The sequence below is a fragment of the Lepidothrix coronata genome, unplaced genomic scaffold, assembly GCF_001604755.1.
Source record: "Lepidothrix coronata isolate B3197 unplaced genomic scaffold, Lepidothrix_coronata-1.0 Scaffold90, whole genome shotgun sequence".
Taxonomy (NCBI): Eukaryota; Metazoa; Chordata; class Aves; order Passeriformes; family Pipridae; genus Lepidothrix; species Lepidothrix coronata.
In genome coordinates this window covers 2945628-2970731 of record NW_016690270.1, presented here as the reverse complement: position 1 = coordinate 2970731, position 25104 = coordinate 2945628, and the positions used below count along the sequence as shown (strand labels likewise).

Here is a 25104-nt window from a genome sequence, read left to right as displayed (position 1 = left end):
TAGGACTGAGGGAATGGCTGGAGCTGTGTCAGGGAGGGTTAGGTTGGATCTCAGGAAAAGGTTCTTCCCCCAGAGGGTGGTTGGGCACTAAACAGGCTCCTCAGGACAGTGGGCACAGCACCAAGGCTGCCAGAGCTCCAGGAGGGTTTGGACAACACTCTGAGGGACAGGGTGGGATTTTGGGGTGTCCCGTGCAGGGCCAGGAGCTGGACTGGATCCTTGTGTGTCCCGTCCAACTCAGGATATTTTATGGTTCTGTTATTCCTTTCCCTGCTGCCTGATGCCAACACATGGGTAATAAGCATTTACTACAGCCAAGGTCCTTTTCCTATGGTATTAAATGTCTGGTTTCCTACAGGATGTGTCCCCAGGAACGTGGCTCTCAGGCACACGGTGGGATTTTGGGGCTGTCCCGTGCAGGCACAGGAGCTGGACTTCCATGATCCTTGTGCGTCCCCTTCCAACTCAGGTTACTCCACGACTCTCAAACCCAACTGCTCGGCGTGTGACTGATTGGAAAACACTCCAGGGGCACCTGGCGAGGGCGGGTCCGTGGGTGGGACCATCCCCGCCCCTCCCGCCGCCGCTGTGGCCCCGCTCCCGTCCCGGCTCGGCGCGGGGATGCCCGGCTGGGAGCGCCCGGCTCCGCCAGGATGAAGAAGCACCATCACCACTCGGTGCAGGGCACCTTCAGCCGCCTCTTCGGGAAGCGCCACTCCAGCCCCACCGCCACGTCCCTGTTCGCCACCAACCCGCCCTGGATCTTCACGCAGGAGGTGACCTCGGACAGCGCGGGTGGCACCGGTCAGTGTCCCCAAACCCGCCCGTCCCGGGGGCTCGGGGGCTGCGCCCTGCGCGGCCAAGGGGTGGTGCGGGCCGGGAACGGGTGGGAAAAGGGTGGGATGGGGACAGGGAGCGGCGGCGGCTCCTCCACCGCCCCGTTGGGAAGCTCCGCGACGCGCTCGGCGGGTCCGGGATGCGCAGACCAGGAGGGTCCGCCCCGGCGGGCTCGCCGCTCTCCGGGAGGCTAAACCCGACTAAAACAGGCTGCGAAGTCGTTGTGAATCTGTTTGATTGCTTCCCCGTCGCTCTTTTCCCACGCCATGTTTGATCCGCGCCTTCCCAGCTTTTAGTTATTTACTCATAAACCTGTTTTCTCGCAGCGCTGGGGGGGGAGCTGAGGGTTGCATATTCCTCGGGATTTATTTGTGTTTCTTTGTGGTTTTAATTGCAATACGGTGCCCTGGAGGCTCATGGAGGAGGGAGCCAAATTAATAGTAATGGAGCCAGGTAGATAGAAGATAGCAGTTTGTGGATGGAGTTTGGTGGCTGTAAGAGCCCAACAAAGTCTTCCAAGATTAAAAAAAAAAAAAAGTGGAAGCGCTGCCTGCTGAGCTGTGCAGGGTGAAGTATTGTCTGTGAAAGCAACTGCGAGGTGGTTACACCCCAAAGGCCAAGCTGCTGAAACCAAGATAAAACGAAAATGTGACAGGGAGTTTCGTGCAGCTCTGCAACGCAGGAGGAAAATTGCTGATTTCTAACTGTCGTAAATCTGAGGAGGATTCCAGCTTCTCTCTGATGTGGTTTGGATTTAAAAAAAAAAAAAAAAAAAAAAAGAAAGTTGCTGTGTCTGCTTATTACAAGCCTGATTTCCGTGGCTGCAGTTCTACAGTACAAAAGCATTCCGTTCAGGTGTGGGTCAGATTGCAAAGGAAAAGCTGGGAGTGCTGAAATCTGAGCCTAAATAGGAGCTGTTGAATCAATCCTGAGCATCCTCTTGGTGCTTCTGTCCTTAGTTTAGTTTGTGGAGGGTGGTGTGACACCCCAAGGCTGGGTGACCACGTTTGGAGTGCTGTGAGTCGGTGTGAGGAATGGTGAGCTCACAGCTCAGTCCAAGGGGCAGGTTTTATTGCACCTGGGTATCCACAGCTCCACAGTCCTACCCGGGGAAGCCCCATCCCTGGCCCTGTTTCTGGAATATTTCCTGCATAGCTTCACGCCACCACCGCTGCTGCTGCTGCCAAGAGGAGTCCACTGCTCCTGCTAATCCCCACCTTGGTTTCTCATACAAAGTAAACACAAGTTGAGCAATGTGGAATGGGTGTAGGTTTGCATGTCCCTGACTCAGAGATTCCTGAATATAGTGACTGATGCCTCCTCCTCCTCCTCCTTGCTGGGAGCTGTGGATACCCCGGTGCCAAACCTGCTGCGCCTACTCCAGGTGATGCAACCCCCAAGGAGGAAGAGGTTCCATTGCATGCTTTGCAAATTGTTTATTGAATTTGCCGTGGCTGAGCGGACACAGATGTCTCCAGGACAGGCTGAATGTCAAAAAGTGGCCAGAGCAGGGCCAGTCATTTGAGGGCAGCCGCTTCCGACAGCCTCCCAGGCTGCTTTTCCTGATCCCTCCTTCCAGGAAAGGAGGCTGGCAGAGCACAGGTCTTACTGGTGACAGCCTCTCAGCAGGCAAGTCCTGTTTATCTAGCAAAGAAAACACAACTACAAGCACTTCATTTTACTTTAATTAAAAGCATTCAGGTTAGAGATGCTTAGTAATCTAGGATCAAAGTCTTTGTGATCTTTAATCCAGTTTCTCACTGAGTTTACCCAGTGACTTGTTTAATATAAAACTCTCATCGTTTCAAGTCTCAGAACTGCTCTATCACTGCTCCACAAAGCTGCCTGAGTCCAAACTCTTGTAGTGCACTGGCCTTAATTCTTGCTACTTACTCACTGAATGTGGGGTCACCCATAAAATTAATCATCACAGAATCACAGAGTGGTTTGGGTTGAAGGGACCTTAAAGATAATCTTCTTCCACCCCCTTGCCGTGGGCAGGGACACCTTCCACTATCCCAGGTTGCTCCAAGCTCTGTCCAACCTGGCCTTGGACACTTCCAGGTTCACTGCTGGGTTCTCTGCCCTCCTTGGGGCTCCAGCAGCTCCTCCTGTGTCCTCGGGCCCCTCCCAGGCAGGGAAGTGTTAAACCCTTGGGAGAACCACAGGGACTGAAGTGCAGGCTGATTAGTAGTTTGAAAGCTGTTGTAAAGAATCCCTTGTAGTGGGAGAAGTTGGGGATAAGGGAGAGGAAGTTGTGAGGACAGTGGTAGCACAGTGGACACTCCTGGGTGTATCCCAGCCTAACCTGTGGGGTAGTGGGTGGGTGAAAGGAAAAGCTTACGTGCTTGCTGGACTCAGTGGCATGTTCCAAGGCTGTGTGGAATTCATCTGCCTCCAAACCTGTAAGTTCAGCAGAGGCTGTGCTTGCTCATGCCCAGCCCCTGGTGTGGTCAGGTTCTTCATTCCAGGTGTTCATGCAAGTGTTTTCCTTTCCGTGGGATGCACACAGAAGCGTTTGCCCTCCTCTTGTTTTCCACTAGACTTGGTGTAAAGGTGTTTACTTGGGAGCTCCCTCCTGATGCCTGCCCGTCCCAGGAGGGCAGAGCCTTGGTGAGGAGCTCAGCTGTGTGCCATGGCAGCCTGGGGTGGGGTGGGGACACTTGACAGAAACTGTTCCTGTGCCTCACACTTGAGCAGGGGCAGCAGCTTTGAGGACTCTGCCCCCAGGCTTTTTAGGGGGGCAAAAAAAAAGAAAGCTGTTTACTTGTTGGTGTCTGCCTTTTGGGGTGGAGGGGGAGGTTGGTTGTTTTTTCCTTCTCCTGCACCTCCCTTCTTCCTTCTTCACTATCAGACTTTGCTGGGAGGGAACCCTCCTGCAGAGTTTTCTCTCCAATCACAGCCATTTTGTTCCTTTCCCCCTCCTTCCTCAAACCCTCATATTTTCTTTAATGTCTGTCTCCTTGGCTACGAGTTATTTGTGCATCTCCTTCCAGCCAAGGTGGGGTTTACATGCTTCAATATTTTCTGCCTGTTAATTCATGCTGTTAATCAGACACAAAGAACGTAATTAAATTAATTTTATGAGCTTTATTCACTGTCAGAAATAAACCAGGCCCAGAAAGGTGTGGTTCAAGGTGAAAGCACAGGGCTGGGAACCAGGAGCACCCAATGGCTTCTCCTGCTTGTAGCACTGGGGATCTGGGGCTGTCAGCTGCAGTGTCTCCAGCCAGAGTAGTATTTTGGGGGAAGTCATTTGGAGCATTTCCCTGTAAGGCAGGATGGGGTGTGGAAGTCTGACGAGCACGATCTGGCCCCCAGTGCCAATTGCATCAGGGTTAGAAACAAATTCCTCCAGCAGCATCCCTGGGGATGGAGCTGCAACCTCCTTGGGAAGCCCCTGCGTGTCCTGTTCAGTCACTGTGTCCCAGTGGTGCAGGAAGGGGTTTCCCTCTGCTCATCCTGGTCCTGCTTGGCACGAGCCAGGGCAGCCAGTGCCCAGGGACACCTCTGCTGTCCCTCTCCACTAAGTGACAGGGGTGAGTGAAGCTCCTGGAATTAATTCTGTGCCTCAGTGCAAGCACTCTGCCCACAGAGCAGAGTGAGGAAGGGCAGGAGCTCTCCCTCCTTCTATTCAGCTCTCCTGCCTCCTTCTACTCTGCCTCCCTCCTCAATTCCAGCTGCTGATGGATCAGCCAGGGTTGGATCCTGCTTCTGAGCTGGTTTGTGCCACCTCTGTGCACACCTGCCCTGCTCTCCTGGGGGTTGGATCCTCCCAGCACCGCAAAGGGATGATCCAGTTGCTCCTGTAGCATTTTCCTTCCCTAAATGTAATCTGGGAGGGGAGTGAGTTGAGTGCTTGTGCTAACTTTTGACCCCCCCCGGGGTAGCTTTAAGTTATCTGCTACTTGGAATCAGCCCTTCAGAATCGATTTTGGCACCTGGGCTCACTCAATTCCATCATTCAGAGCTCTGGGAGGGCTCTCTGTGCTGTCCAGGTGTGTGACAGGATTGTCAGGGCCTGTCCTGCACACCTGGGACCTTTCTCCCTCTGTCTTCAACTCACCCCCCAAAAAAACCCCAGGTTCTGCTCAGAATCTGGTGGGTTCTGCACGTTCCTGGGAGCTGATGCAGCAAATTCTCCGGAGCGCTTTTTAAAATCCGGTGCTGTCCAGTGTTGTTTTCCCTGTTTCCCAATCACAGTGCTGGCTGCTAACAGTCCTCTCTTCCCCTCAGGTGATGTGATCGAGGTGTATTACGGTGACAATCGCTTTGGGACAGTGACAGACTCTGGCACAGCAACACTTAAACCTCGTCCCAGGGTCCGGCCGCTGCTGACTTTCCTACCCCTGGTGAGTACCCAGCTCACTGCTGGGATTCATTGCAACACCGTGGTGGAACTGGTGCCCAGAACCAGCTGGGCTGGCTGCTGCTCTCATCCTCTACCCCAGGGGAGAGAATAAATGAAAAGCAAAACCACTCTGTAATAACACTGGAGAGGAGGGATTAAGAGGTGATGTGAGTTCAAGGCTCGTGTTGGACACAGGCAGGGTACTCGGGGGAGAGGCGTGAGCATCATCAGACTTGCATTTTCAATTAAAAAAAAAAATTGCTGAGCATGTAGATGATAGATCAGGCTTGCACTGCAGTTTATCCAACCACTGCTGGCAGTATCTCTCCTGGAATCAGGCATCTTGCTGGAGACAGCAATAGCAGAGCTGTGTCCTGTTGCAGCAGAGGAACAAGGAGGTGATGCTGCAGGTGTGCAGGGGGTGATTTTTTTTCAATCTCTGTGTGAACAAACCCATTCCCTGAAGAGCTCCCAGTGCTCCAGCAGCAGCTGGATGCAGGGACTGGAGCAGCAAGGGGCCAACACAGCCAGACCAGAGGGTCTGGGGGTGACTTTAACTCCAGAAACCACACTTGCTTGTGGCTGGCTTTGAGGTTCCCCTGCTGTGTGTGCTGAGCAAGCTCTCCTCCCCCATGCACCACACCTTTCCAGGGGTCTTATTCCCTGAAGAGCACAGTGAGGAGCAGGATTCATAGAATCATGGAATGGTTTGGGCTGGAAGGAACCTAAACCCACTAGACCAGGTTGCTCAGAGAGATTCTGGAGGTGGCAGGAGCTGAATCTGAATTGATACCCTCAGTCAGTGGAGACAGTATAACACTTAAAATCCTTTAGTCTTGATGGGGAGATCCTGTCTGAGAGCAAGGGATGGTTTTCCCTGTGCATCCCTGTCCTTCAGAGCAGCCATCACCTTCAGCAGAAAATGGGCTGGTCTGGTGACACAATCAGGTGTTCTTGGGGTTTTACTGGTGTTATCTGAAGGGCAAAGCAGGAGGGGAGTTTATTTATCTATTTGAAAGCATAATTGGGAAGTTGTGGGGTTACAAAGGGGTTGTTCCCTCTGTGATGCCTTGCAAAAGATTCCCAGCAGGTGAAAAACCTCATCTGGGATCCAGGACAAGTAACCATAGGACTGTGCCTGAAAACCTCCTCTCCCGCAGCACAGGTTTGGAGGTGTGACTGTATCAGCAGGATTTTAAGGTGCAGCTGGCCTTTTGCATTTTTTTTAGAGCTTTCAAATGCTTTGCCAGTGGAAGTGTGTGTGGTAGAGGAATTAACAGCTGGAATGCCCCTGGGATACATCCTGAGGGCTGTCACCCAAGCCTTGGTGCCCACAGGGGCACAGCCAACCCTGGGGCTCTTTTGCCCTTGTGAGGGTCCCTCACAAACCTGAGCTTCTCTTCTGACAGTGACAGGTTTAACTGAAGAAATTAGCAGGAATAAGCCATATTTTTAAGGACCAGCCTGTGCTGGGTGGTGTTTGCACTATTTTGATGAGGTTTGATTATGATTTGATCTGGCACAGACCACGTACATACCTGCACTGGGCTGTTCTGCAGCTCCTGCCTTAACCCTTTCCTCCCACCCCCCCTCTGAGGAGCAGCTCAGTGAGTCAGGAGGATGAACACACCCTGCCCTGCAGCTCCCTGTGCCTCTGCACCTGGCAGCTCTTCCCACGTGGAGCACTTTCCTTCCCTGTGGATCACCTTTGGCTGTCCCACGCCAGGGATTGCAGGAGGAGGGGGTCCCACCACGTCCCCCTGACCCGCTGCCTTCCCCAGCACTGCATGTGCAGGCAGGGCTTTGGCATCCTGGGGGAATAAATTCCTCCAGCTAACCACCAAACTCCCCTGGCTCAGAAACAAGGAGTTCATTTCTGGAGGAATCTGGAGGAATCCTCGGCCTCCCTGAGAGCCCAGGGTGCTCAGCAGTTGTTATTTTGGGGTGGTCTTTTTAACAGGCAACCTCAAACCTTGTTCATTTAATGGGTGGGAAGAGTCCTGAGAGAGCAGGGACCACGAGGACAGGCAGGCTCCCTTCACTGTGTGGGAAAAAAAGTCTCTTTTAAATTTAGAAAGATGGCATAAACTCAGGGAACAAAGAAACTGTATCAACAAGGAAGAATTTATTCAGCATGCTGGGTCTTCCTCTCACCAAGTTTCTGGGGTGAAAGACCCCTTAAGTTTAAATCTCATGCATTTTATAGTTTTACAAAATCCCACCCTTTTCCAGATAAGTTTAATATATTCAGTTTTGCCTAAAAAGGTTTCTTTTTCTCCAAAAAGGGGCTTTCCCTTCCTTCCAGTTGGCTGTGAGGTGTCCTCTGTGAAAAATGATGGATTTCTTTTGTTCTTAGCCCAGAGAGGAAAAAGAAACCCTTATGTTCAGAATTTGCCAAGTGGCCCAGAAAGATTTTAAGTTTTAGGAACTTTGTATTTAAAAAGACCCAGTTTGGAACTTGGATACCTTACAACGTCACATATAAAAAACCCTTATTTTATTTCTCATAACTGGGGACATCTTGCTGTGTTCCAAGGATGAAAAGTGATTCCTGGTGGTTCCAGTGAAAGCTTCCCCTGCACAAATCTGAGCCGGGTACCACGAACTGGAAATGCAGGTTCCTGGCCCAGCACCCTGAGCCTGCTCTGAATCAGCTGGAGGTTTGCAGGGCTGGCCACACCCCGAGCAAAGGCAGGGAACAATCTTCCCAGCCATCTCTGGAAACTCTGGCAGGGTACTGGGGATGCTTTCCATTTCAGGAGCCAGCTCATGACGTGGGGATGGGTGGGTTTTTCAGAGAGATGCTGAGCATTAGCAACTGCTAACAGAAGTTTTTGGTGTGAAACAGGCTTGCCCAGTTTGAAATGACATGTCCAAAATTACCACTTCGTTTATGAAGTGCAGACTGTTTCCTGCAGCTTTGCATAGCTCTCTTCCGACTGTCAGTCCCTTTCCACTCCTCTCCAAACATGTGATGCATATTCTGCTTTGAATTCAGTGCCCAGACATCTTTGTTGCCCTGTAAATGAGCAGGTATCCTCGGTGTGCTCTGGCAGCAATGGATTTCCATAGCAAATGGGAGCTGCTGGGGTTTTTTTCTTTGTAGTTTTTGATATCTCATTACTCTGGACAGTGTCATTATTGGCTCTTGAAATACCTCTGTTGGCCTTGGCCTTCCCTCTGGCTTTCAGTTGAAGTTAAGGATCTTTCTTCTACCTTGTCCTGTATCTTTAGGACCAATAAAGAGTTCTCAGATTTTATATATATATAAAAAGATATATATTTTATATATATATATAAATATATAAGTATATATAAAAGGATATATATATATATATATATATATATATAAAAAAATATATATAAAGATAGATATATAGCTAGATATTAAAGATACAAGGCCCACCTAGCCTGGTGTTTTGCCACTAACAGATCTGTCCTGATGCCTTAGCAGACCTTGGCTTCTCCATCAGCAAAATGTTGTCTGATCCATCCTGCAATCCCAGGAATGTGAATTCCCACTCACTCACTCCTGGCTCACCAGTAACTGGCTCATTCCCGTGTGCTTGTAGAGGATCCTTGGTCATCTGCAGGGTGATGGACCTAGCAAGTGAAATATGTGTATTTTCTTACTGTTTTGTCCAAAGCTGGAGCATTCCAGGGCTCTTCTGCAGGAGCCCAGGCTGCTGCTGTTAAATCATCTCTGCCCATCAGGCATCTCCTGAGCTCTCCACACCAGGGCTGTGTGAAACCTTAACGTGGTGTCTGAGCCTGGAAGGGGCTGGATGAATAAACCCAACTTGACCTTTGCTCAAGGAGACTTTGGAATCCCGTAGCAGCCCAATGTAAAAATGGTGATAGTGGCAGTGAAAGGCAAAGGGCAGGGGCTCAATCATTATCCAGGCTTTTGTGTGCAGGAAACCACTCCAGGAGAGGGGCAGGCTGATGGCAGGGTAATGTTTCCTTTGTCAAGGGCTGTTAACAGTGCAAACAGCTGCCTGAGGGAGCAGGAGTGCCACAGGGTGGACCTGGAGCCTGGGAATGGGACGGGATGTCCCTGACCACTGCCTGTGGCATCTGCGAGTTTGCTGCTCACAGAGTGTCATTGCATGGAATCAGAGAATATCCTGAGCTGGAAGGGACACACAGGGATCATCCAGTCCAGCTCCTGGCCCTGCACAGGACACCCCAAAATCCCACCCTGTGCCTGAGAGCGTTGTCCAAACACCCCTGGAGCTCTGGCAGGTTTGGGGCGGTGCCCTTTGCCCTGGGGAGCCTGGTCAGTGCCCAACCACCCTCTGGGGGAAGAACCTTTCCCTGATATCCAACCTGACCCTGCCCTGACACAGCTCCAGCCATTCCCTTGGGTCCTGTCACTGCTCACAAAGAGCAGGGATTGGAGCTGCCCCTCGTGAGGAGCTGCAGCCTCCAATGAGTCTCCCCTCAGTCTCTTCTTCTCCAGCTGAACAGACCAAGTGCCCTGAGCTGCTCCCTGTATGGCCTCTCCAGACCCTGCACCATTTTTGTGTCCCTGCTTTGGACACTCTAATAATCTTATGTCTTTGTAGCACCCAAAATTGTCCCCAGGACTCGGTCTCTCCCAGTGCTGGTGTGTGACAGTCCAGCCACTGCCTCACTTGTGCCTGTGCCTGACCCAGCACCAGTTTGGGTTTGCACATGGGAGCATTAATGGACGTTCCTGAGCCACTGCAGGCCCCTCAGAGCAGTCCCAGCAGTGAGTCACTGGGGGAAGGAGAGGCTTTCTGCTCCTGGCAGGTGTGTGAGGTGGAGCCCTGATCAGCTCTCGGGTGAGTCAGCCTGCCTGGATCTCTCTCTCTGGGTGGCTGTAATTACCCAAAGTGCCCTCACTGGAGGCATCCCCACGGATGTGTGGGCTGCTGAATTGCACGGTCCTGTGCCAGCTAAAGGCACTGCTGAGTTTTCAGCATGAATGTGAAGGGAGTAATTGAGAGTGGAACACAAACCACACAAGTAGCAGTTTTCCCTGAGGTGTTCAGATATGCTGGTGCCGGTCTCCTGGAAAGCTGGAGGTCTGTCTGTGACTCCAGCGTGGTGTGTGTGTGTGTGACTGTGGTGTGAGCTGGCAGTGCTTGCTGGAGAGAAGACCCACAGAACCCATGGGAGCTGTTCAATGTGCTTGGTACACGGATGGTGAGAAGCCAATGCTGCTGCTGGCGGGCTGGGGAGCCCTGAGGTGGGATGTAAATAGCCATGCTCCTGTCCAGCCCCTCTGCACCTGACCACAGGGAACTGTGGCCATGGCTCGTGCAGCCTTCATCACTTGACTCACCTCTCAACAGCAGCTTCCACAGAGACCTCCGTGTCTTGGGAAGATCCATCAGGCCCCTGTTTGTGTGGACAAATAACCAGCTGCTTGTCAGCCCTTCTCTCTGATACCCTGGACGTAAAACTAACAGCTCTGTTTTTTTAACTCTTACAGAATGCCCAAGAATCCCATGGGGTGGCTGTGCCAACGCCCTCAGTGCCAGAAGACTTTGAGGAAAAAGCAGCTCTTGGTAAGGGATCTTCTCTGCTGAGTCCTGGCCAGCACAAAGTGCTCAGCAGGGCTGTGCCCTCGGGTCAGGAAGTGTGTGTGGCTGGAGCTCTGGAGCAGACAGTCTGCTCCTGAGAGTTCCGTGCCAAAATACAGCCTACTATTAATTATTTTTTGAAGCCATTGGGAATGAATTAATTTCCAAGGGGTGAGGCATAGTGACTTTGAACAAGCTGAGCAAGAGGCTGGCTCTCTGGGGGGACCACTGGCCACGGCAGTGCTGGTGGAGAAGGTGCTCACACCGCTGTGCTCTCGCTCCTTTTTCCAGGCTCTGGCTCCCGGCTCAATGGCAACTACCGGATGTACAGCTCCGTGGGGGACCTGCGCCCACAGGCTCTGGAGGGGGATGACCTGGATGAAGACATCCCCCCACCACCATCAGTGCCCCCACCGCCCCCTCCAACGGCACCGGCGCCTGTGCCACCCCCTCCGGCCTCACCGGTCCCTCCACCCCCCGAAGTGCTGCCGCCACCACCACCTCCGCCACCCGAGCTGGTGCCACCCCCTCCTGCCGTGGCAGCTCCGCCACCTCCAGCCTCTGCCCTGTCCTCCCCCAGCACACCAGCTCCTCCAGACTTCATCCCCCCAGCCCCACCGGGTGCCTCGCTGCTCATCCCGGACCCCGCGCCCTTCACCTCCGGCATCTCCAAGTGGAAATCCGAGACGGTGCTGAACACGAGGCAGGCGGATGCCGAGGGGCCTCTCCGCCCTGCCGAGCCCGGGGTGCCCGCTGCCCCCAGCCCCAAGGAGAGCCTGCAGCCCAAGCACTGCCCCGAGCCCCACCTCACGTTCCCCAGGTCCTTCAAGGTGCCCCCGCCGGCCCCGGCCCGCTCCTCCTCCATCCCCGTGCAGGAGAACCAGCCGGTCCAGCGAGAGCCCTTCCCGAGGCAGCCGCACACCCGGCCCCCCCTCCCGCCCTGCTTCACCATCAGACCCGCGGCCAAGGCTCGTGGGGGGGGAGAAGCCGAGCAAAGGAAACCTGCCACGAAGCCAGCTGTGCTGACACCCCCGCCCCTGAGCCCCAAGCCGGGCCCGGGGCTCAGCCAAGGGGCGAGTCCCGCCGGCCGCCGGTCCCCTCTGCCCGAGGTGGAGAAGATTCCCCCGCTGAAAACAGCCGGGAGAGACTCCCCTCCAAAACCTGAGCCTCTCACTGCCAACGACCTGGATCTGCCCCCTCCGGACTACCCGACCTGCGAGGATGACTGGAAGGACGCCAACAACCTGAACCAGCTGCGGCACGAGCTGTCGGCCCTGCTGCGCTCCCCGCGCAGGGAGGAGAGGCCCGTGGAGAAGCCACCTGCTTCCCAGCCCACCGACAGCAGGACCAGCCGTGCTGGCAGCCGGGAGCCCGCTGTCAGCGAGCCCCAACCTGCTGGGAAGGACACGGGGTTATCTAAGGGAGGGGACAGCGAGAAGAAAGAGGTGCCCAGCAGCCCCCCCAGCACCAACGGGGGCTCTCCCAGCGCGACGGTCACCGCTCCAGAGAGCAGCCCTGCCACGCACACCCGCAGCGTGATGACGATCAGGAACGAGCTGGAGGCTGTGCTGTCCCTGAAGAAAGAGGGGAAACCTGCCCCAGGGCTCGGGGGCCAGAAGCAGGGCACTGAGAATGGCATCAGCACCCCACATGAGAGGAAGAGCCCCCCTGACCTGAAGAAGGGTCTCCCTGAAGCAGGTGACTCGCTGCTGCCAAAGCCGGCCCCGAGCCCACTTCCAGCACCAGTGGCTGCTGTGGAGAAGGATGAGACAGATCATGAGGACCATCCCACTCCTACCACTGGCAAGGCCACAGAGGACTTGACCCCTGCTCCTGGGTCCCTCAACAGCAGCCTGAGCCCCCCAGACCCACCTCAGGGACCAGCGAAGGAGCCTCCTGCTCCCACCTCCCCCTCGCCCCCCGTCTCCCCCGCAGAGAGCCCGGCAGCACAGCCCAGCACGGCCGTGTTCCAGTACAAAGTGCACCGGGCTGGGGCCAGCTCAGCCGAGCCTCCCTGTGCCCCAGGCTCAGCTGAACCGCCCGGCCCCGGGAGCTCGGCCAGGAGCCCCCCCGGCACCTCTGGAGCGGGGCAGGAGGAGGTGCTGATCCACCCGGTGACAGGGGAGCGGGTGGAGCGGGGGTCCCCCATGGCCCTGCTCCTGGCAGCCCGGCAGCGCGCCCAGCGGGGCCGCCAGGGCGGGGACGTGGGGTCTGCACTGCGGGCGAAGCCACCCCTGAAACTCAGCAGTGCCTCGTCGGACACCACCTCCACCAGCTTCTTCCGCCACGAGTCCAAGCCCTACTCCTTCACCGTGGTGCCCCGGCCGTCTGCAGGAGGTTCAGCAGGGTCTGGATGGAGCAAACCTCCCTCCTTCTCCAGCTCCTCGGACCAGGGCCGGGACGTGCGGGCGGTGGGCGAGGCACAGCCCCCCGGCCTGCCCGGGCACCGACGAGCCGCTGCCTCCAGCCTGCTCCGGGGCCTCCTGGACTCTGGGCAGCCAAAGCAGCCCATCCCATCCCGCCACGCCATGCCCAGGGAGGAGGAGAACGGGGAGACGGCGCTGGACTTCGGGATTATCCCCCCACCCCCCGAATTCAGCAACGAGGCGGACGAGGGTCCCCCTCCGAGCCGGGAGGAGAACCGTAAGTGCCCCAGCTTCCCCGACTGCAGCCGGGGCGCGGAGGAGCCGCGGTACTTCAGGTGGCCTGGCTACGGGGGCCGCTACGGGGGCAACCATGAGGCGCCAGCCCCGCTGCCCTCGGAGAAGAGCCGGAGGAACGGCGACTTGACGCCCCAGTTCCCGGATTACAGCAGCTCCAGCGGCTACTCCGGCCGCGATCCGAACCCCCGCCCGCTGATCAAGAAGCGCCTGTATGTGTCCGAGCCCGACAGCTCCTACCCCCGGGCGGCCGCAGCCCCCCGGGCCACGGGCACCCTCTCCTCCTACGGCCCCGGGGGGTTCAGCGCCGTGGCTGGGGAGGGGTCCCGCCGCCTGGGCCCTGCCCTCAGGAACGGCCCCTCGGGGGTGCAGGGCAGGCGGCCGTCCATGGATGCTGCTGGGAAGGCCGCGGTGTACGGGAGCGCCGGGGCCGACGCCAAGTACAAGGGGCAGAACGGGGATTTCTCGCCCGCCGGCGTGCTGGCAGCCAGCAGGTACGTGTGTCCCCCTCAGCTGACCCTTCCCTGTCCTCGGTGTCCCTTGGATTTGGCTCCGGAGAAGTCGTTGCCCCTTGGCTCATGCGCTCGCTGCCAGCTGGGATCTCCTCCCGCCACCTCACGACTGTCCATGGCTCCTCTCTAGTCCCAGCTGTGACCTTGCTCCCAGATGGTCCCAGTGGGTGCCCATCTCCCCCTCCTCCCCACATCGCTGGCTGGAGACACGAAGCCACAAAAGTCACCCTGCTCCCCTAGAACAAGAATAAAGTACATAATCACAATCCTGACTAAAACCAAAGGGTTTCCTTGGCTTTCAGTGACTTTCCCTCTGTTTTCCCTGCAGACCTGCCCACGGCAGCCCCCAGTACGGCGGACCCACCAACACCTTCACGGTCAGGCCCGGGACACGCCAGCCCATCTCCTACGCCTACCAGAGCAGCCACCGGTAGGCTCGTCCCCAGGGCTGCTCTGCCACCTGCACCCGGCTGGGAAGGGAGGAGAAGGTGCCTGGCATGGTCCTTTCCTTCTCCATGGGCCCCAGGGACGGTCCCAACCCAGCCAGCAAACGTGCTGCTTGAAACTGCTGCTGGAGAAGGTGGGGGATGACCCTGGGACTCGGACTTTTGTCTCAAAAGACTGTCATGGAGAGTAAGTTACTGCAGACAGGCCGCTGCCTTGTTACCTGAGCAAACGTGGTTTGCCTTTTTCCCCATTTTCCCCTTGGATTATTTTCAGAATTGCAGCCTGATAGGTCGTCTTAAGAAAGCCAAAGAGTGTCCTTAGTTCTCTTTGAAGAGCATCACCACTGGAAAAGTTGGTTTGGGATTGGGTTTTTTTGAGTTGGTTTAACTCCAACATGCTTGGGAGTAGGGAGAAACCAACTGGGAGATGTGCATTATGGAAGCAAGCCAGTGTACAGCTCAGGGTAAGGGGATTAAAATAAGAGTGTGAGGCCAATGGGATAGAAAGAGAGTTTAGGATGTCCAGATCCTGACCTCTTCCATCCCCACCTCCTTCAACAGCCTGGAGCAAATCAATTATGCTGATGCCTTAAAACAGCTCCTGGCTGTCGGGGCCTGTCCTCCTCTTCCAGGGAGCAGCTTTGGGAGCAGGGGCCTTGCTTTGCTGTGCCTTTTGGTCACTGGGAATGTCTCTGTTGGTAATTATTCCTCGTGGAAGGAGGCTGTGAGGCCTGGATAGATGGCTCTGAAGCCCTTTGGAGACTTAGGACGTGGAGCAATCCTTCTTTTCTTTTCAGCTGGTGGGTGCCAGTGACTTGCCAAGGTGCTGTGCTGGCGGTGCTTCCCCTGAGGGGTCTCTTGCCACTTCGTACCCATGTAACCCCCACCCCTAAAAGCTCAGCCACAGCGTCCTTGTAAACTGCTCTGCTGAGACTTGGCTTTAGTTTGCCTGATTTGGGGACTAAGCAGCCAAATTTCAGTGTGACTATAGGTAGTTACAGTCCTTGTGTGGGGTGGCTGCAGTGACATCCCTGAGGGAGCTGGCTCCCGCTGCTTCCATAGGTGCTGGATGTGCCTGTGCCTGCTTCCTGCTGCTGCCTCTGAAGGAGCTGGCTGTGGCTGTGCAGTGGGTGGGAGATACAAGAAGCCTTAAAGATAAAAGGTATTTTATACTCCAGAGTGAGCAGTGCGGTCTCACAGTAGCTGACCAAAGCTTTCAATAACCAGCTTCCCGAAACTAGAAATAAAAGCTCTTCCTCGTAGGTAAACTTGCTGAAAATCTCTGTAAGATAACTGTAAAAACTTGTAGAGAATGTTGTCTAATCACTGACAAACTAAAAGCACTTTGAGACATTAGTCTATTTTTATGGAAAGCACTTTCTATTTTCAATGCTATAAATTAGTTCCACTCCAGCTTATCCTGCCTGGCACACACCTCTACATGTGCCTGTAAGCAGATTTTGCTCTACAATTCAACTGGAATTCAGTGATAAATGTTCCTTCATGGTGGAATTCTCAAAAGTTATCTTGATATTCATGTCATGTCATTGGCATTCTGTGTTATTTCCAGTTTTACCCAGTAATTTAACAGCCCTTTCAGATACTGCAGCAGCTTCAAAGTATTCTGAACTTTACTTTGCTGTGAATAAAATGAAAATGCAAATACCATAATCAGTCTAATAGCTAATTTAAAGGGCATTTTTATGCCAGTAAGTCGCAGTGACTTGGAAGATTTCCAATGCTCACCGCAGCCAATATTGAAATAATTGGCTTTAAATATCTGGGTGTTGGTTTAAAAAAAAAAATGTTTATGGAGAAAAGTGATTATGGAGTAACTCTGTGATGTTGAAGTGTGCCAGGTGTCATGTGGAGTAACCCCCACCCCAAAACATAAAAGTTTCTCCATGCAAGGAGCATCTTGAGGATTCTTACTGATCTGTGGAGGTAAAGCTGTGGTCCTGCTTGAGTGGCTTCAGGGTCATGTTTTAGTATTGGATGAAGCTTCACCAGTTAAACTTGAAAGAAAACAAAGAAGCTTCTCTGATAATATTGCAACTTAATTTTTTCCTTCCTGATAATTTATTATTTTGAAAAAAGTACAACTGCAAGTTAGTTCTCAAAAGCAGTTTTAAATTTAAAGGCTCGATGGGAGATTTTGGCCCTCCAAGATTGATTTTTGCCCACTATAGGTCTGGAGAAGTGTGGGGTGTGTGCACTTTTCCACCTCACAAATTCCAAATTTGAGCATATCCTCAAGTTTTTAGAGCAAAATGTGACACTCCAATGTCACATTTACTATTTCAACCCAGACACACAATTCAGATGGAGTTGTTAGATGATGTCACAGAGCATGGAGTGTCTCATTTCTAGCAGACATATTCGTATAAATTAACTATTAGAAGCATGATAATGTAAACCAGCCTTATAAAACAGCCATTATTCATTCCAGAACACCCATTCTGGGAATGCACAGTGGACTGAGCTGTCACTAACTCTGGCTGGACTCTGCTCCCAGTTGCAAAACTGGTTAGCACACATGTTTTAAGCAGTGGAACTCTCCTATTCTTCAGACACTTTGGGCTATCCCTGCTTCTTTTGAATGCATTTTCAATGCATGCAGCATTCTAGTGTTTCAGTAACAACCAAGACATTTCTGTCAGGGCCGTTGGGAACTGTGTGACAAAGGAGCCACTGTCAGAGCTGCTGGCAGCCACAGCACTTGGGGACAAAGGGAAGTCTCTGATGAAGAGGGAGTGCTGCAGGGACGGGGAAGAGCTCCCCCTTCCTGGGGCAGGTGACTCTGTCAGGTACGTGGATAAACTGTACTTGGATTCCTGTCCCTGCTCCTCCCCAGCTGGTTCCCTGTGTAAATTCAGCAACAGGAGATGAAGAAGCAAAAAAACCTAAGGGGTAGTAATGGAGCAAAGCTGCCTCACAGCCCAGGCAGTGCTGAGAGCAACCCTGAAGCCTGGCAGTGGAATTACTCTCACTTCAACCCTCTCTGATGCAGTTTGGTCATTCGAGTCATGATACAACTGAAATTATCCCCTGCAGCTGCCTCTTCCCCAAAAGCACCAGCTAATGGAGTATAACAGAGCTTTAGCTGTAAAGTGTTGAACAAAGTCTCTTATTTATGAGTGCCATTGAACACCAACCTTCTTGCATTAAATATTTCTGGACGTGTTGTTTTATCACACGTGTGGTCTGACTTTTTTCCAGCGTTGTTTAAGTGGGGTGTGTGCTGTGAGATTGAGATCTTTGCACGTCAGATTAAAAGGACAGGAAAACACAGCTCAGCAACAATTTGAATTCCAGCTTAGCCAGGGCTTGGTCCAATTTCTCCTGAGCAGCTGATATTAAACCCTGTGGCCATTTTGGTGTTTTTAGAAGCCCAGCCAAGGCATGAATGGGCAGCTAAGCCCCAAGAGCCCTGTCACTCACATCCAGCTGGCTGGGCAGGCTGGCAGAGAGAGGAGCTTGTGCAGCTTCTATAAATAGTTCTTGGGTTTGAGCTTTTCATTAGGAACGAAACTCACATACTTGTAACAAGTCCCAACTGGAATGTTGTGCTTAAAATTGAAAGCACGGTGAGCAACGCAAGCAGCAACATAAAGGCTCGTCTTCAGAGTGTGGCTTGTTCTCTCCACTCCTCAAAACTAAACTTATTTGCATGCTCCTCTCTTTCATCCAGCCCTGGCTGCAGAGCCAGGCTCCCCATGAAGTGTGCCATGTGTACATTGAAGCCTTTACTTGAGCCACAGCCTATTTAGACGAGCATCCCCAAACCTGACGGGTGGGGAGTGCGGGGACAGCTGAGCAAACCACAAACCCCAGAGAATTCCCTCTAATTCCTTTGCAGAAAGCTGCAAAGTCTACAGGGATTGATGTGGGATTGCTGGTGTTTGTGCCCTGCTGCTTATGTGTCTATGTGACTGTTTACTCCAGCTTGCTTGCAGCAGTACAATCAACTCCAAGCCAAGCTGCATAACAGGAGTGACTCTTCTAGGTCACTCTTCTAGGTCACTTCTAGGACTCTTCTAGGTCACTTCTAGCAACTCTTCTGTTGCTCTTCTAGGTTTTTCTTATGATAGTGAAAAAACCCAAATATAAATGGTAAAAAAACTAAAAGGAGATACTCTTTAAAGAGTTAGGGAGGTGCTGCCTCGCCCCTTGTCGAGGGCAGCTGCTGCCATCCTGTGGCACCACAAACATCTGCCAGCTGCTAAAAGCACTTCCTTTTGGTCTTTAATTTTAAATCCAGAATTAATGTATCAGTAATGACCTGCTGTCCATATAGATTTCACCATCCACCATGGCTCTTTTTTGTTGTGTTTTGCTAATGTGTGGCAATAGGAGGAACTGGATGTTTGACATCTAAACTTTTCTTTTTAGCTATGCACAGTGGAAACCCAAGGTAGAGTTTTGGGAAGAAAAGCTTCCTGAAAACAGGCAGGACACAGAGCCTGCCTTGACCTCGTGCTGAAGAATTGTAGTACCCTGGCATTAAACAGGAATACAGTGATCATTTATTTAAGAACAGTTTTAATATCAGGGACTGAAACCACAACTTTAACAGTGTGAATGATCTCAGCTGGCTCTTCAGTGCTACAGAACTGGCCCAGCGAAACTTTAAACCCAGTTAAAAATGAAAACTATGATTTATTTAAAAACCATCTGCCAAGACAACCTTTTCAGAACCAGCACAAGACCTGTTTCAGTACAGCATCAGAGGTCCCCAACAGGGGACTTTGGGGTTCAAAGGGGATTTTTTGAGGAAACGTGTCAGTTTTTATCATCATTTACCTTCTCCTTGTCATACACTGCTCTAGAACAGGAGGTTTGCTCTGTAAACACCTGTATGACATGGGAGTTAAAGAAGCAGCAGGTGAGGTTTACAAAGACTATGAGAAAAGTCCAGAGCCTGGGAAAGCTTAGTCTGCCTAAAAATTAAGTGTGGGCTTTGCACAACTAAACCTATGTGTATGCAGGGATAAACACTGGAAGCAGTGTACATTTAAGTGTTGCTATCATGCTAAAGAACCAGTGGTAACATTCATTTCACCAGTATTTTTGTTTCATTAGTCAGGACTTGCTTAATTCTGTCTAGGAGATACTAGGCCAGACCAAGCCATATCTAGAGCAGCAGCAATTCATGCAGAGCAATGACTTTTTTTTTTCAGTTAAATATGTTCCAGGGAAACAGTTTAGTTAGAAATGGATGTGATATATGACAAAAAAACACCTCTAGGGATTATGTGGAGTCTGGTTTGGGGATTATGGGAGTGTTCTGTCCCCTCAGTCGCTGGCACAAAAGTCACTCATCACAAGTGCACGAGGAGTCTGGTTTATCACTAAGCAGAGCCTGTTACAGGAGCAAGCAAATGACAACTGAAGTCCTTAGTCCAGTTTTTCCCTTACAGAAACCTTTTGTTCACAGGTCTTATCTTTGAGTAAGTCGCCTTCAGCCCAGAGGAGATGAAATATGGTGTCAAACAGCACAGCAACTGCTCACTTCTGGCTTTCAGTCCCTTTAACTGGCCCTGGGGCTGAGCATCACAGGTCCCAGGATTTCAGCACCATCACAAAGGTGTTTAATTACAGGGCTACAGCTGGGAGCCTCACTTTACAGTGAACAGGACTCCTCTCACCAAGCACAGGTGTTGATACCAGTGCACAAGCAGTGCTCAGCACAGGATCCACACTGGTGCTGAAGCCCAGTGCTCTAAACCAAGTGCTGCATTAAGGACAACACTGGAACCCTTCTAGTCTTTGAATTAGAACATGTCTTCCCATTCCACTGGAAGAACTGAATTTCAGAGCAAAGAACTTTGCTCAAGGGCAAGGCTCTCACACCCACCTGAGAGGAGGTGTGCTGTTAAACCTCCTCAGAAAATGTTTCTATTAATGCCATGGGTGGTTTGGAGAACTGAGGGAGGAATCCAATCTTTTTGACTAAGTTTATTTTTCATTACACCTAATCTCTCCAAGTCTCCTCTGAAGCAAATTTTTTTTTCCTCTGGGTAAAACTGAAGTCATATTACAGAAGCACTCCCGAGGAGAGGGCAAAGCTTGGTTTGTAACTAACTCAGGCCTAATTCAAAATTACTACAGGAACCTTCTGAGCCACAAGCCTCAAGGCAGACAACAGACCATCCCCGCTCCAGTTCACACACACCTTTGACTTCAGCAGAATCAAAGTGATGCCAGGAAGGAACTTGGACCATGAGTTTATAAAACTATTCTTTTACACAGTTGACTCCAGAAGCTTCACCAGTTGGTACAGGGACAGTGTGATGCAAAACCTGATGATCCCATCCAACTGTAGTGAGCAAGGCATCGTCTGAAGGAGACCAGGATAAGCCTTTAACAAAGTCTCGATGAGAACGGTTTCTGAACCTGGAAAACACCAACATTCCATTAGCCAGGAAACACTGAGAGTTTATGGGCTTCTGCAGTTCCTAACTGCTAGGGTTTTTTTGGATGATGCTCCCCCATTTAGGAATATTTTCACCTCCAGGTTGCCCAGAGAAGTTGTGGACTCCCCACCCCTGGAAGTGTTCAAGGTCAGGTTGGACAGGGTTTGGAGCAACCTGGGCTAGTGGAAGGTGTCCCTGCCCATGGCAGGGGTAGAATGAGTAGGGTAGAATGATTTTTAAGGTCCCTTCCAACCCAAATCACTCAGGGATTCTATGGATAAATAATTAACTTGAGAAGACAGTAAGACAGCCACAAGAGTGAACATGTTCTGCCTGTACTTACACCTCTGTGAGGTCTGAGTCAAGAACAGCAACTGAACAGTCTTCACTGATTGAAGCCAGTAAGGGTGAACTGGAGGACAGAGATGAAACCATGATTAGAACAATCAAACACACAAATTGTTAGGGATAAACTTATGAAAAGTGATCCTCACCCAGGTACAGAGAATTAAGAGGCACAAAATCTTACAAAAATGTTTTCACCATTGTATGGCAGGTTGTCAGTGCACTGAGAATATTTTATTAGAGTCAGAAAACAAGTGATCCTTCTTTAATCAGAGGTGGCTTTAATTAGAAAAATCCCCACAGCAAGTGGGTCAGTAGTTCTGAAACTGCAGAATTGTTCTCACAGATATTCACACGTGTCAGAAGTGAGATGTTGTTTGGTTTACTCTATTCTTTGCTACAATCTTCTTGATCAAAAGACAACTAGTGCTTTTTTTGTTTTACCCCCCAAAAATAATAAGGTTTTCAAGGGGATGCAGTCACATGTTCTACAGCAGTGTATCACACTGTACCTGTGTGCAGAGAATGCAAAGCCCGTGATGCTCCGGGCGTGCACGGTGGCACTGAGGGCAGAGTCAGGATTCTTTGTGTCTACTAGTGCAACTGTTCCACTTTCATCACCTTGAGCAGAGGGAGAAGGAAGTTAGGAGCAAAATGGTCACTGTGAAAACAAAAGAGCTTGACCTGCCCGGTGAAAGCGAAGGTTCTTACCCAAAACAAAGATGTCACTTTTCTGTGGATGCCACATGATTGAGGTAGGGAGGTAATTACAGGCACTGCAAACTGCAAGGGAAGAAACTGGGATGAGTGTGGAAAGAGTCAGAGCAAGAATATCTTTGTACTATCTCATTTAGCACTGCTACAGCACTAAGGCAAGTATTTTAAGCTTATCATACTTCTGTTTTAACCTCCTTAGGTTTTAACAGGCTTTTCTAGGATCACATCACTAGACTGGGAGTTAGACACAGAAGTCAGGCATAAAATAATCTATTTCTTCCAACACAAACTCATGCACAAGCAGTGGCTGTGTACAGAGACATACCAATTCGGGTAGCTGGTTTAGGGCATCTGGTGTCCCAGAGTAAAGTTCTGTTGTCCTATAAATCCAAAGGGAATAAAAAGGGGTTTACAATGTCTTTGTGGCATAAACTCACATTCACTACAGAACTGCTGCTGACCTCCAGTCAAAACCACCCCCTCCTCTTCCTTTGGGTTAAAATGATGCTGCCATTAACTGCAGCCTTCAATCACACCCAGGACAGAACTAGGAGCTCCCAAAATTCAATACAGACCTGTAGGAATCAGCTTGGTAAGCTGATTATCAACTTATCAAACTGGAATACTCTACTAACTCAGGTATGCAGCTTGTAACACAAGAGGTGGTTTCTAAGTGCATTAAACTGTAAATAACTAAAATTAAATCTCATTTTTATCAGGCAGATTTAGACAACAGAGTGAGCTTTACCTCAGCACAGGACAGGAACACAGTGTCCTTACCAGGACAGGAAGCCACACATGTCACTGCTGCCGAGTGAGCTACCAAAGCACAAAAGGATAAAGAGCCTCAGAGATTGTATCCAACTTTCCTGCGTATTCCCAAGGACCTCTGAAGGGTCAGCAGTGTAACTAAGAACAGTTTATGCCCAGACACCCAGTAACTTCCACCCAGCAACAGCCAACTGCTTCCTACCAAAGCAATGAGCTGCCAAACCCAACCACAGGTGCCTGTGACACAGCCGAGCTTGAGGGAACCTCTCCAGACAGGATCAAACAAAGTGGGATGGAAGGGGGCTTGGAAAAAGGAGGGAGAGGGACATTTTCTATGGGCAGATAGTGACAGAACAAGGGGCAATGGTTTCAAACTAACAGAGGGAAGGGTTAGATGTCATATGTGGAAGAAATTCTTCCCTGGGAGGGTGGGGAGGCCCTGGCACAGGTTGCCCAGAGAAGCTGTGGCTGCCCCATCCCTGGAAGTGTCCAAGGTCAGGTTGGACAGGGCTTGGAGCAACCTGGGCTAGTGGAAGGTGTCCCTGCCCATGGCAGGGGGAGGAATGAGATGAGCTTTAAAGTCCCTTCCAACCCAAACCATCCTGTGATTCTATGATTCTGAAGTATGGTCTCTGCTGTTCCAGAGATGATGACATCACATCTCCAGAGATCAGCATCTCAAATGGTCTGTTGTTCAAAACAAACATGGCTCAGTAGAAGAAAGATTTCAGTGCAGAAGAAATACTCTAAAATACACTTCAGGGACGCAAGGCAAACTAAACCTTACAGCATTTGTTCCGTGGGGAGAGATGAACAACAGACTACAAAATAAAACTATGGCAGAAACTTCACAAGACTGGCAAATATACAGTCACAGCCCTGAGTGAGGTTTGGCAGGTGGGAGGTCACTGGAGATGCTGCAGGAGGAAGCTCAGCCTGCAGCAGGAGGTGAGGGGCCAGGAGGAGCAGGGCAGTGGGGTGGTTTGGAACTCACCTCTGTAGGAGTGCAGCACCGTCTGCTCCGGGATGTCCCAGACCTTCACACTGTGGACAAGAGCGAGCAGTCAGCACCCAGCACCAGCCCTGGGGCGCTGGACACCAGGCTGGGGGCACTCACCAGGCTGGGGACACTCACCAGAAGTCCCTGCCCCCGCTGACAGCCTGGGTGCTGCCGGCCAGGACCGACACCGACGTGGCGATGTCGTCGTGCTCGTATTTACAGAACTTGTTCACGATGAGGGTCTCGTTCTCCTCCAGCTCCCACAGCTCCAGAGCACCTGGGGGGTGTGGGGGGACACTCACCTCAGTGAAAGGGGAAGGGATACCCACCTATGACACCCACTTCAGTGAAGGGGAAGGGAGGGGACACCCACCCCAGTGAAAGGGTAAGAGACACCCATTTCAGATAAGAGGAAGGGGACACCCACTGCAGTGAGAACGTCCCCATGAGACAGGGAGAGGGTCACCCACCTCGGTGAACTGGGGATGTCACTCACCTCAGAGGAGGGGAAGGCAACACCCACCTCAATGAAGGGGAAGCGAGGGGACACCCAGCTCAGGGGAGGAGGGATGTCACTCACCTCAGAGGAGGGGAAGGCAACACCCACCTCAATGAAGGGGAAGCGAGGGGACACCCAGCTCAGGGGAGGAGGGATGTCACCCACCTCAGTGAAGGCAGGGGCAAGTGGTCAACCACCTCAGAGAAGGGGAGGGAGGGGACACCTCAATGAAGGGGAAGGGAACACCCACCACAGTGAAAAGGTAAGAAAAACCCACCCATGAGATGGGGAAAGGGTCACCCACTTCAGTGAAGTGGGGATGTCACCCATCTCAGTGGAGGGTGTCACCCACCTCTGCAAAGCAGGGATGTCACCCGCGTCCGTGGAGGGGCGGGTGACACCCACCTCAGCGGGAGAGGGGACACACCTCAGCAAAGGATGGGGAACAGGGGAGAAGGGGGGGTATCCCCGTTGCTTACCGGAGTCGGAGGCCACCAGGATGCCCCTGTCCGCCAGCCAGCACAGGTCGGCCACCCCCGCCTCCGTCTGCACGCCGGCCGTGCAGAACCCCTCGCTCGGGGCGCGCCGGGGGTCGGCGAACACCCACAGCGACCCGGCCCAGCAGCGCCCGTTCAGCCCGGACGCGCCGAGCAGCAGGGCCCCGTCTGCGGGAGAGAGACAACGAGAGACACACCAGGGGAGCCATGAGGGGACCGTCTGGAACACCCCGGACACCCCTCACGCCGCTGCCTCCCCCCCCCGTTACCTGCGCGGTACCGCGCGCGCTCCAGGTGCCGCTCCATGCAGGCGGGCGCGTTGGGCGGGATGTTCCACTCGGGGCCGGCCGCGGGCGCGGGCTCGCCGTCTACGGGGGCCGGTGGAGCCGCCGCGTCCCCCGAGGGGGCCGTGGGGAGCTGCGGGAGCTGCGGGAGCGGCGGCTCCTCCATGGCGGGAGCGGCAGCGGGAGCGGAGCCGGCGGCGCCCCCCACACGTGTCTC

At 52.4% G+C, this 25104-nt stretch overlaps 2 protein-coding genes across 2 annotated transcripts; one reads left to right on the top strand and one right to left on the bottom strand.

Moving 5' to 3' along the window:
• Window positions 1–610: 610 nt before the first annotated feature.
• CUNH6orf132 (chromosome unknown C6orf132 homolog) lies at window positions 611–17532 on the top strand. Its single transcript, XM_017821408.1, has 5 exons — window positions 611–804; window positions 5074–5189; window positions 10650–10725; window positions 11032–13894; window positions 14241–17532. Exons 1-5 carry the CDS (start codon window positions 654–656, stop codon window positions 14344–14346), a joined length of 3312 nt encoding a protein of 1103 aa, XP_017676897.1. The 5' UTR covers window positions 611–653; the 3' UTR covers window positions 14347–17532.
• Window positions 17533–18880: 1348 nt separating this feature from the next.
• On the bottom strand, window positions 18881–25088 carry WDR77 (WD repeat domain 77). The gene is made up of 10 exons (XM_017821406.1): window positions 24873–25088; window positions 24586–24771; window positions 23743–23884; window positions 23602–23651; window positions 22585–22655; window positions 22162–22216; window positions 21831–21902; window positions 21632–21740; window positions 21118–21186; window positions 18881–20754 (listed from the first exon to the last, which is right to left on the bottom strand). Exons 1-10 carry the CDS (start codon window positions 25051–25053, stop codon window positions 20595–20597), a joined length of 1095 nt encoding a protein of 364 aa, XP_017676895.1. The 5' UTR covers window positions 25054–25088; the 3' UTR covers window positions 18881–20594.
• Window positions 25089–25104: the final 16 nt, after the last annotated feature.